Raw genomic sequence first — 11,897 nt, forward strand, 5'->3', positions numbered from 1 at the left:
CTCCCTCCAAGTATCTATCCATCCCCAGAGCAGAATGTCGGCTTGTCACACTTTCAAGGGTCACTAAACACAGGAGGCTCTCTCCCCGACCTCACCAACCTTCACTTCCCATCGCCTCTGCCAACCCCTCTGGATCCCGAGGACAACATCTTTCCCAACATCAGCGGAGGCAACAGTACCAGCAACCTGGCTGCCACCATGACCCACCTGGGTATCAGCAACCCTCAAGGTGAGGGAGCTGTTTGTGCAGAGGTTTGATCGATGCTGCTTTACCGAGCCAGTTTTCCTTGTTTTTCGTGCATATTAGGGAGCAACACTTGGATGGTGCATGTTTGACTTTTTAAAGCTGTGAAGTATGTTAACTAGCTTGCGTATGAGTCAGGATTTGTTTGCAGCAGAACTATTACCTGACAGATGAAGGCATCACTGATCCAGACAGAAGATGTGATGCGGAGATGCCGGCGTTGGACTGGGGTGGGCACAGTAAGAAGTCTCACAATTGAAAGATATCAGAAGGACGTATTTTACACAGAGGGTGGTGGGGGCCTGGAATGCGCTGCCAGGCAAGGTGGTGGAGGCGGGGACACTGGGAACGTTTAAGACTTATCTAGATAGCCACATGAACGGAGTGTGAATGGAGGGATACAAAAGAATGGTCTAGTTTGGACCAGGGAGCGGCGCGGGCTTGGAGGGCCGAAGGGCCTGTTCCTGTGCTGTATTGTTCTTTGACTTGATTACCTGTAAATACTTGCATTCCAACCATTATCTTGCAATTGTGTCTCTGTCTATATATGCCGTGTTTGTGAACCCACCTCTCCACTCACCTGATGAAGGAGCAGCGCTCCGAAAGCTCGTGATTCCAAATAAACCTGTTGGACTTGAACCTGGCATTGTGAGACTTCTCACTGTGCCCAGACAGAAGAGGAAGGGCCTGGTTCAATTCCCCATGGTCTCAGACAGGGTGCACAGAGGAGGCCCACCAGGATGTTGCCTGGGATGTAGCATTTGAGCTATAAAGAGAGACTAGATAGGCTTGGATTGTTTTTTCTAGAGCAGAGAAGGCTGAGGGGGGGGGGGGGAACATGTATTGTCCCATTACCCGTGTCCAAGGCAACTCCAAGGTGTATACGATTATGAGGGGTATGGACAGGGTGAGTAGGGAGCAGCTGTTCCCCTTGGTTGAGGGGTCAATCACGAGGGGGCAGAGTTTTAGTTTAAGGGCAAGGAGATTCAGAGGGAATTTGAGAAAAACCTTTTCACTCAGAGGATGGTGGGAATCTGGAATGCACAGCCTGGGAAGGTAGGGGAGGCTGGAAACCTTACAACTCTTAAAAAGCATTTGGGTGAGCATTTGAAATGTCATAACATCCAAGGAAATGGGACAAATGCAGGAAAATGGGAATAGCACACCTTTGGTGGTGATTATTGTCAGTGCAGACTCGATGGGCTGAAGGGCCTTTTCTGCGCTGTATGACTCTAAGACTAGGAGAATAATCCTGTCATTGTTATTGACCTGGTGGATTGGGAGCAGGACAATCTTCAGCCGGGGATCGCACCCCTTATCCTGCAGCTCCTGCAAACTGACCACAGGTGAATTTTGGGGAAGGTGCAGGAATCCAGCAGCAAATGCCTATCTGAAATTGGCTGACACTCTGCCACGATGAACAGCTGCACTCTACCACCTGACCTGAGCCCCATCGGTGAGAGGCTCAGTGACTAAGATATCATAGCCCTGCCACAAACCAGCCTTACCCAGCACAGGTGACTGGTCAGAGGCTGGGCACTCTGGCAGATTCCCAATTACTCTCCCATTGGGAGTCAGGAATCGTTTATTTAGTTTATTTATTAGTCACAAGTCAGGCTTACATTAACACTGCAATGAAGTTACTGTGAAATTCCCCAAGTCGCCACAGTCCGGCACCTGTTCGGGTCAATGCACCCTAACCAGCACGTCTTTGGACTGTGGGAGGAAACCGGAGCACCCGGAGGAAACCCACACAGACACGGGGAGAATGTGCAGTCTCCACACAGACAGTGACCCAAGCCGGGAATCGAACCCGGGTCCCTGGCGCTGTGAAGCAGCAGTGCTAACCCACTGTGCCACCGTGCTGCCCTGAGGTCGTGAGGGTGATTGTAGCACCCCTCCTGCCAACCAATTCAGCACACACTGAGGATTCAACTTGCAACCTTGCAATGTGTAGGAATTTTTTCTGATATTTATTCAGTTCTGCGTTGACAATAAGTTGGGGGGAGGTCAGTTTAGTTCAGTTGTCTGGACGGCTGGTTAGTGATACAGAGCGACACCAACAGAGTGTGTTCAATTCCCGTACCGGCTGAGATTATTCCTGAAGGTCTCGCCTTCTCAACCTCGTCTCTCGCCTGAGGCGCGGTGATCCTCGGATGAATCATCACCAGCCTCTGGTCATCTGGGGCTGTGGCAACTTTACCAAGTTAGTGAGTTTCATGTAGATGCTTTCTAGGCGATTTTCACTGTAACTTCATTACAATGTTCATGTAAGCCTACTTGTGACAATAATAAATAAATTTCAACCTCTTGTCTCATGCACCCATGTTTATTGAAAAGTTGAGAATTATGCAGCTCAGAAGAAGGTTATTCAGCCCATCATGCTTGTCCTAGCTCGTTGAAGGAGCAATCCAATGAGTCCCTCTCCTCACTTGTTCTTACCTCATTGCCCTGCAAATCTTAAAGTAAAGTTAAAGTTTATTTATCAGTCACAAGTAAGGCTGTAATGGAGTTACTCTGAAATTCCCCTAGTCGCCACAGTCCGGCGCCTGTTCGTGTCAATGCACCCTAACCAGCACGTCTTTCAGAATGTGGGAGGAAACTGGAGCACCCGGAGGAAACCCATGCAGACACGGGGAGAACGTGCAGTCTCCACGCAGACCCAAGCCGGGAATCGAACCCGGGTCCCTGGCACTGTGAGGCAGCAGTGCTAACCACTGTGCTACTGTGCTTTTAAGCATTATCCAATTCTCTTCTGAATGTTGCTGTTAAAATGCTGCCAGTGGATTTCGACAGGTTTATTTGGTAGCAAATGCCAGATGGCTTTTGCTACCAAATAAACCTGTTGGACTTTAATCTGGTGTTGTTAAAACTCTTACTGTGTTTATCCCAGTCCAACGCCGGCATCTCCACATCAAGTGGATTTTGAGGCAGTGCGTTTCAGATCTCGATGAGATTATTATTAAAACAACATTGATTTTTCATTTTCCGTTTTTCTAGGTCTGTCCGCCTCTTTGCACAGCTCTCTGAGTAACCCATCAATACAGGCTTCACTCAGCAACTCAGTGCTGCAGTCTCCTTTGAACAACCACTCCCTCAGCAACCCCTCCATCCACTCCTCACTACGGTCATCGCTAAGCAACCCATCCATACCAACCGCCTTGAAGAGCTCGCCACGGCGACGGCAGACACCGGTCAGCCCGCTGACCCTCTCACCGGGGATGGAGTCCCGGCGGGCTCTGAGCAAGCAGTTCTCGCCAACGATGTCTCCAACGCTGTCTTCAATTGCACAAGTAAGAGTGATGGGCTGCCTTAACCGTGTCTGCAGCTTAACGACGGTGCAGCTGCGTCCTGATGATAGGAGGTTTCCATGTTGGGGGCAGGGATGCAGCGATTTTCAAATTGCAGCGTGTACCTGCCTGCTCACTGAAGCAGCCCTGTCTGGACGGTGAGCTAGACAGCTGAAGGGGAGAGACACGTTGTTCTCATTTAAAAGGGATGTTAGTTTGGGGCAAAAAAGTTCCAAAGCAGAAATAACCACAGCTTTACGTGCGTACTCAGAGCTAATGTTTGGGTTGAGGAGGGGGACAAATGGACCGGGGAGAAGCCAGCTGTTTCAGCCCCCCAACGCCCGGTCTAAATCTGCTTCTGGTTCACAGGGAGTTGCCTTGGATACGAGTAATATGACAATGGAACACCTACCACCGTATCCCCTCTATCAGCAATTCCACTCGCCCCAGCAGAAGGTGCAGCATTCGCAGCTTCCACAGGGACAGTCGCCTGTGTCTCCTCTTCATCACCTCTCTCAGCCATCACCACTAGAACTGCAGTCTCCCAGTGTAAGTACCAGTTATTGTATGTAACAGTCAATTCTCACACACCATACATGCACACACAAACACACACAAACACGCACACATATATATATGTGTGTACAAAGTGTGCGTGCCTGTGTGGGGGGGTGCCCAGAACTGCTCACAGTAACTCCAGGTGTGCTCTAACCAGGCCTTTGTATTCCTGAAACATGATTTCTACCCCTTTGTCTCCTCGTCCTTGAGATATTAAGGCCAGCTTTCCATTAATCTTTTTGTCCGTGATATTTTAACAATCTAGATACCTGGACCCCAAATCTCTTTGATTTGATTTGTTATTGTCACATGTATTAACATACAGTGAAAAGTATTGTTTCTTGCGCGCTATACAGACAAAGCATACTGCTCATAGAGAAGGAAAGGAGAGAGTGCAGAATGTAGCGTTACAGTCATAGCTAGGGTGTAGAGATAGATCAACTTCATGCGAGGTAGGCCCATTCAAAAGCCTGACGGCAGCAGGGAAGAAGCTCAGACTAGACTTTTGTATCTTTTTCCAGAAGGAAGAAGGTGGAGGAAGAGAATGTCCGGGGCGCGTGGGGTCCTTAATTATGCCGGCTGCTTTTCTGAGGCAGCGGGAAGAGTAGACGGAGTCAATGGATGTCTCTGCCACTTGCAACTTTTCACCATTTAGAAAGTACCCAGTTCTATTCTTTTAAGTTTTGAACTTGCCCATTATTGATATCCATTTGCTGATGTCCCTTCACTTAATCTATTAATAACTGTTAGGCGACACGCTGCTGAGGTGATGTGGCTGTAAATGAGCACCATGGATTATTTTACAATAAAACGAGTAATTTAAAGATTTCATACAGTGAACAGTGAATTTACTACACTGCTGATTTCATGAAGAAAGAATAGTAACAACAACTTGCATTTGTATAGCACCCTTTAGATAGTTAAACATTCCAAGGCTTTTCACAGGTGCAGTCATCAAATAAAGCATGGTGCTAAGCCATATAAGGAGTTGGCTTATAACTCCCTCTTTTACCAAGCAAAGAGGGAGATAATGAGGAACATCTTAAAAGAGGATCAAGAAGTGAAGAGGTTCAGGGGTTAGGGCCCAGGCAGCTGAAGGCACGGATGCTGATGGTGGAGTGATTAAAATGGGGGATGCGTCAGAGGGCAGAATTGGAGAAGCACAAGGATCTCAGAGGGTTGTAAGACTGGAAGACTCGGGCAGAACGGTGGCACAGTGGTTAGCACTGCTGCCTCACAGCACCAGAGATTCCAGCCTCGGGTCACTCTCTGTGTGGAATTGGCGCATTCTCCCCCGTGTCTGTGTCGGTTTCCTCCGGGTGCTCCTGTTTCCTCCCACAGTCCAAAGATGTGCGGGTTAGGTGGATTGGCCATGCTCAAATTGCCCGTTAGTGTCAGGGGGACTAGCAGGATAAATATGTGGAGTAACGGGCATAGGGCTTGGGTCGGATTGTTGTCGGTGCAGACTCGATGGGCTGAATGGCCTCCTCTGCACTGTAGGGATTCTATGGAAGAGGTTACAGAGATAGGGAGGAGCAAGAGGCCAATGGAGGAACATGGAAACTGTCACAATACACATTAGTGACACCTGAATCAGGGCCCCACTTTCAAGCTGTTATTGAACAAAGAAAATTACAGCACAGGAACAGGCCCTTCGGCCCTCCAAGCCTGCACCGACCATGCTGCCCAACTGAACTAAAACCCCCTACCCTTCCGGGGACCATATCCCTCCATTCCCATCCTATTCATGTATTTGTCCAGACGCCCCTTAAAAGTCACGATGGTATCTGCTAAAGAACAATCTAGCTGATTCAGATTTTAAATGATGTGGAGATGCCGGCGTTGGACTGGGGTGGGCACAGTAAGTAGTCTCACAACACCAGGCTAAAGTCCAACAGGTTTATTTGGTAGCACGAGCTTTCGGAGCGTTCCCCCTTCATTAAAATGCAAACAGATGTCTGCTACTGACTGACCATCCCATAGCTCATCCGTGTGTGTGGAAGACTGAAAACTCTGCTTCAAGTCAGTGTTTTAGCTCAGTCACTAGTCAGTCACCACCCTGAATGAGGCAAAGTCAGTGCATGCACACAACTATTTGTTTCAGCTAAGCCTCCTGCTGGATGAATGGAATAAGACAGCTCCTAGACTCACGGCTGTCAGAAAGGAACCTGGAATTAAATAGATTGTACAGTCGCTCTTTTATTTACTAATTAACATCCTAAATTTCAACAGTAACTCACTTTGATCTATCGCTACCAGGCCAACTAAGGGAAACATGGATTTAACATTGCCTGAATAGATTTTTAATTATATATATATATATATTATATAAAGTAAGGTTTTAAAGTTTATTTATTAGTCCCAAGTAAGGCTTACATTAACACTGCAATGAAGTTACTGTGAAATTCCCCGAGTCGCCACATTCCGGCAATGCACCTAACCAACATGTCTTTCGGACTGTGGGAGGAAACCGGAGCACCCGGAGGAAACCCACGCAGACACGTGGAGAATGTGCAAACTCCACACAGACAGTGACCCAAGCCGAAAATCCAACCCGGGTCCCTGGCGCTGTGAGGCAGCAGCGCTAACCACTGAGCTACCGTGAGTCAGAACTCACCTGATGAAGGAGCAGCGCTCCGAAAGCTTGTGATTCCAAATTAAACTGGTTGGACTTTAACCTGGTGTTGTGAGACTTCTTATAATATATATAATGTTGAGATAATAGAGGTTAAGAGTAATTTGTTACGGCACTATTCACGCAGAATAACCTGCATGATATTAAATGAACCCAGGAGTAGATTGGATGAACTATTCTGTGAAGCTTTTTGCACAAGCTGTTTTCATCCCCTCTTTGTCCAATTTGACAGAATGACACATTGGATAACATCTTCAGCGATCCATATTTTGAGCAGCACTTGGTTGCCAGACAAGCCAAACCGTTGTCACAGCAGGTATGGAGGTTTGCCCTCAGCAGACCAATGGAGATCCACAGTCTAGAGATGTCAGAATGTGATCGGTTTATGGTATGCCAATTATTTTACGTGGTGGTGTATCTTCATCATCAGCGTGTGATGTGACCCTCCCACTCTTCATCTCAACCAGTGACCAGTTGTGGTGTTTACATTAACCCGTTCTCTTCATCTGTCCGTCCATCAGTCTGTGAGCAATGTAACCACCGCCAGACCTTCACTAGCTGAATTCCGAAGGGCAGCTTGAAATAAAAACATAAAATCATTAGAAATAAAAGCAGGAGTAGGCCATTCACCCCCTTGCGCCTGCTCCACCATTTGATAAGATCGTGGCTGATCTGATTGTGGCCTTAACTCCACTTTCCTGCATGACCCCCATCACCCTTGGCAGTCAAAGCTCTGCGTAACTCAGCCTTCAATGTATTCAGTGACGCAGCCTCCACTGCTGTCTGGGAAGAGCATTCCAGAGACCACCGAGCCTCTTCTCATCACCATCTAAAAGCTTCCTGTCACCTGCTGCCCATGGCAACCCACCTCCTTGCCGCCTGCTCTTTGACCACGACCCTTGTGACCTTCTAAGCTATGTTGAGCTCACCTGTGGGTACTTTCTCCAGCGACCACCCCAAAGATGAACATAGTAAATTCTGCCTGTCTGACCAGAAGCTCATAACATACCAGATCATCGAAACCCCACAGTCGTCAGTCAAATGTCCCTCTTGAATTCACTGACTCAGTCAGCCTTTGCGTTCTTTCATCACCCTCTGTGTAAAGTGGTTGAAGTGAAACTGTGTACCTCTCTACCCCACAACTAGTTCCAAAATCAACTCCAGTTTCCGTCAAAGTTTACATTCCTGACACCAGTGCACAGAAATATACTGCCACATGTTCGTTTCTGAGTAAACACTGTATATCAAAGCTTTGTTTCTGTTCCATGGAGCCCGAGAGACCTTTAAACCCCTGTCCCAATTAATAATTACCCAAGAGAAAGAAATACTTGGATTTATATGGTGCCTTTCACAACCTCGACAACCCAATTACTATACGGCCAGTCACATACTTTTGAAATGTAATTGCTGTTGCAGTGTAGGAAACACAGAAGCCAATTTGCCCACAGCAAGCTCTCACCAATAGTAGTGTGATCATGAGCAGATCATCCTGTTTTTATGATGTTGATGGGGGATTAATATTGACCAGGACATCAAGGATAACTCCCCTGTTTTTCTTCAAAAGATTACCATGGGTTTTTTGTTTACATCTGCCCGAGAGAGCAGATGGGTCCTCTTGTCCAAAAGGCAGCGCCTTCGACAGTGTCGCACTCCCTCGATGCTGCTCAGCTTTGTTCTCCTCGCCTCTGGAATGGGGCTTGAACTCGTGCTTGGAAGCTGAGGCGAATGTGCCACCCACAGAGTCATGGCTAACAAATCCTGGCGTTCTGAATCAGGATTGCCAAAGTACCACAGAACTCAAACAGGCCAAACCAATGAGAGGTACCTGAACCTCATTCGAAGCTAAATAGCCCATGCTTCGAACTAGATTGATGTGGAGTTGCCGGCATTGGACTGGGGTGGGCACAGTAAGTAGCCTCACAAGATGAGTACGGACACTACTGCAGTCATTCACCTGATGAAGGAGCAGCGCTCCGAAAGCTCGTGATTCTAAATAAACCTGTTGGATTTTAACCTGGTGAGACTTCTTTCTTAAACTAGGTTGAAAGAGGCTTTAGATTGGCCACGTGTGGAATGATTGACCAACCCACATTGTCCTACAGCAGGGGTAAAATTCTCAAGACTGTTCTTTTTCCTCTCTGATCTCCTTACCTCCCCCAACTCCACAGCTGGAGCAGTTCAACATGTTGGAAAGCCCAGTCAACACTTTGGCAATATGCAGCAACAACTTCTATAACCCGGGTTCCAGCCTTCACTATTCCCAGGCCTCCTCCATGGGTTTGAGCCTACAAGACCAATCGCAACTGAAACCCAACCTGCTGTACTCCACCTGCGCTGGGAACATTCCCAACATCATTTTAACAGGTAAGAAACTCCGCTCTAGCATTGATTTAGGGAAGCGAGGTAAATGCGTGAGGGCAAAAGGAGTAGAAGGATTATATTGATGGGAACAAAGGCCAAATACTGCTGATGTTGGAAGTCTGAAATAAACCGGAAAATACTAGAAAGCGTCAGCATGTTGGGAAGCATCTGTAGAGAGAGAAGCAGAGTTGAAATAAGTGACGTTTCTTCACACTGTGTTGATAGGTTGAGATGAAGAGGGATTGGAGGAGGTTCATGTGGAGGGTAAGAACCAGCATGGATCAGTTGGGCCAAATGGCCTGTTTCTGTGCTGTATTATCATCTCATCAGTATGAACCTAATTGAGGTCAGGAATTTCCTTGTGTCCTTGGAATTTTGCTGGAAGATCTCAAGTGTCTTCCTCATGGCAGGCTGGTGCAGAAGGTGAAGTCGCATGGGCTCAGAGGTGAGCTGGCAAGGTGGATACAAAACTGGCTCAGTCAAAGAAGACAGAGGGTAGCAGTGGAAGGGTGCGTTGCTGAATGGAGGGCTGTGACAAGTGGCGTTCCTCAGGGATCACTGCAGGGACCTTTGCTGTTTGTAATATATATAAATGATTTGGAGGAAAATGTAACTGGATTGATTAGTAAGTTTGTGGACGACACAAAGGTTGGTGGACTTGCAGATAGCGATGAGGACCATCAGAGGATACAGCAGGATATAGATCGGTTGGAGACCTGGGTGGAGGGATGGCAGATGGAGTTTAATCCAGATAAATGTGAGGTAATGCATTTTGGGAGGTCTAATACAGATCGGAAATATACAGTAAATGGCAGAACCCTTAGGAGTATTGATAGGCAAAGGGATCTGGGTGTACAGGTACACAGGTCACTGAAAGTGGCAATGCAGGTGGAGAAGGTAGTCAAGAAGGCATACGGCATGCATGCCTTCATCGGCCGGGGTATTGAGTTTAAAAATTGGCAAGTCATGTTGACGCTTTATAGAACCTTAGTGAGGCCGCACTTGGAATATAGTGTTCAATTCTGGTCGCCACACTATCAGAAGGATGTGGAGGCTTTGGAGAGGGTACAGAAAAGATTTACCAGGATGTTGCCTGGTATGGAGGGCATTAGCTATGAGGAGCGGTTGGAGAAACTTGGTTTGTTCTCACTGGAGCGACGGAGGTTGAAGGGAGACCTGATAGAAGTCTACAAGATTATGAGAGGCATGGACAGAGTGAATAGTCAGAAGCTTTTTCCCAGGGTGGAAGAGTCAATTACTAGGGGGCACAGGTTTAAGGTGCGAGGGGCAAGTTTTAAAAGAGATGTACGAGGCAGATGTTTTACACAGAGAGTGGTGGGTGCCTGGAACCCGTTGCCGGGGGAGGTAGTGGAAGCGGATACGGTAGTGACTTTTAAGGGGTGTCTTGACAAGTACATGAATGAGATGGGAATAGAGGGATATGGTCCCTGGAAGCGTAGGGGGTTTTAGTTAAGTCGGGCAGCATGGTCGGTGCAGGCTTGGAGGGCCGAAGGGCCTGTTCCTGTGTTGTAATTTTCTTTGTTCTTTTTCCCATTGTCTTTGGTACCAAGATTTTGGAAGAGAAAGTTGATTGTGTTAACTCTGACTGTGTAGTACCGGCTTTAAACATTCGGAGATGTGTTGAAGAAACTCTGTCCATAATTGATCACAGCCCTGACAAACCTATCGGAGTAAGAGTTTTAACAACACCAGGTTAAAGTCCAACAGGTTTATTTGGTAGCAAATGCCATTAGCTTTCTGAGCGCTGCTCCTGCTCCTTTGAGCAGCGCTCCGAAAGCTAATGGCATTTGCTACCAAATAAGCCTGTTGGACTTTAACCTGGTGTTGTTAAAACTCTTACTGTGTTCACCCCAGTCCAACGCCGGCATCTCCACATCAAACCTATCGGGAGTTGTCCGCATATCCTGCTACTCCTTTCTCTCTCATGCTTATCTTGGTTCACCTTAAATCCATCTCTGCTGTTGATCCCAGCCATGTGGCAATGGGTTCCACATTGCTCCCACCCCTCTGGATTAAGAAATGGGTCACTGTTGGACCGCCATTGAAATCAGCAGAGAACCAGGACAGCTCGTGTGACGGGGAGAGCAGCAGATAAAGAAAAGGGTCTGTACGTTTAGGGTGCTGCCCTGTGCTAGTTACCTCACTCTACTTCTGTTACACTTCAGGAGACTCTCCGCCAAGCTTGTCCAAGGATATCAGCAGTGCTCTAGCCGGTGTCCCAGACATGACCCTGGACACCGACGGCCAGTTTCAACTGGACGATGAATTAAAGATCGAACCACTTAGCCTAGATGGACTGAGCATGCTCAGTGACCCAGATCTGGTTCTGGCTGACCCCTCGATAGAAGATACATTCAGGACGGATAGAGTGTAACTGCCGCAACTTGTTATTGTAGTGGTGATGGCGGGAGAGAATATATCTGGACACTAAAGAGTGAAGGAACACATTTACAGAGTGGCACATCTGCAACGAGACCTTTTTTTAATCATTAAAGCACTAGTCATTGCTTTCTGTTTTTTACTGTATACATTTCTGTGTATGTTTAGTCGAGTTAAGGTTGAAATGTTTTTCAGTTTAAGCTGACCATTGCCAGATATTAACCACCCCAGCACAGGGCACATAATTGTACTGTATTTGACTTAAATAGATGACATGTAATGCAAATTGTTTACAGATTTTAAATCTTAGCTTTTCACATCAAAACCAGAATATCTGCATTTTATAAAACGTTAGTCTTTTTACACTTGCTAATCTGCATCTTTCTAAACCACTACAGCTAATTGAGAC

At 47.1% G+C, this 11,897-nt stretch overlaps 1 protein-coding gene across 6 annotated transcripts in view; it reads left to right on the forward strand.

The window, feature by feature from the left end:
- The window catches only part of crtc3 (CREB regulated transcription coactivator 3), a 97,323-nt gene extending 85,708 nt beyond the window's left edge, over nt 1-11,615 (forward strand). For 4 of the 6 annotated variants that reach the window (XM_078199969.1, XM_078199966.1, XM_078199968.1 and 1 more), the window contains 6 exons: nt 12-229; nt 3,245-3,537; nt 3,904-4,083; nt 6,960-7,115; nt 8,896-9,091; nt 11,275-11,615. In XM_078199969.1, the coding sequence (XP_078056095.1) occupies nt 12-229; nt 3,245-3,537; nt 3,904-4,083; nt 6,960-7,115; nt 8,896-9,091; nt 11,275-11,483 (1,252 nt within the window). In that variant the 3' untranslated portion in view covers nt 11,484-11,615. The remainder of the gene's footprint in view (nt 1-11; nt 230-3,244; nt 3,538-3,903; nt 4,084-6,959; nt 7,116-8,895; nt 9,092-11,274) is intronic. The other 2 variants (XM_078199970.1, XM_078199971.1) reach the window with 1 other exon arrangement.
- Nucleotides 11,616-11,897: the final 282 nt, after the last annotated feature.

The sequence above is a fragment of the Mustelus asterias genome, chromosome 29 (assembly GCF_964213995.1).
Source record: "Mustelus asterias chromosome 29, sMusAst1.hap1.1, whole genome shotgun sequence".
In the NCBI taxonomy this organism is placed as follows: Eukaryota; Metazoa; Chordata; class Chondrichthyes; order Carcharhiniformes; family Triakidae; genus Mustelus; species Mustelus asterias.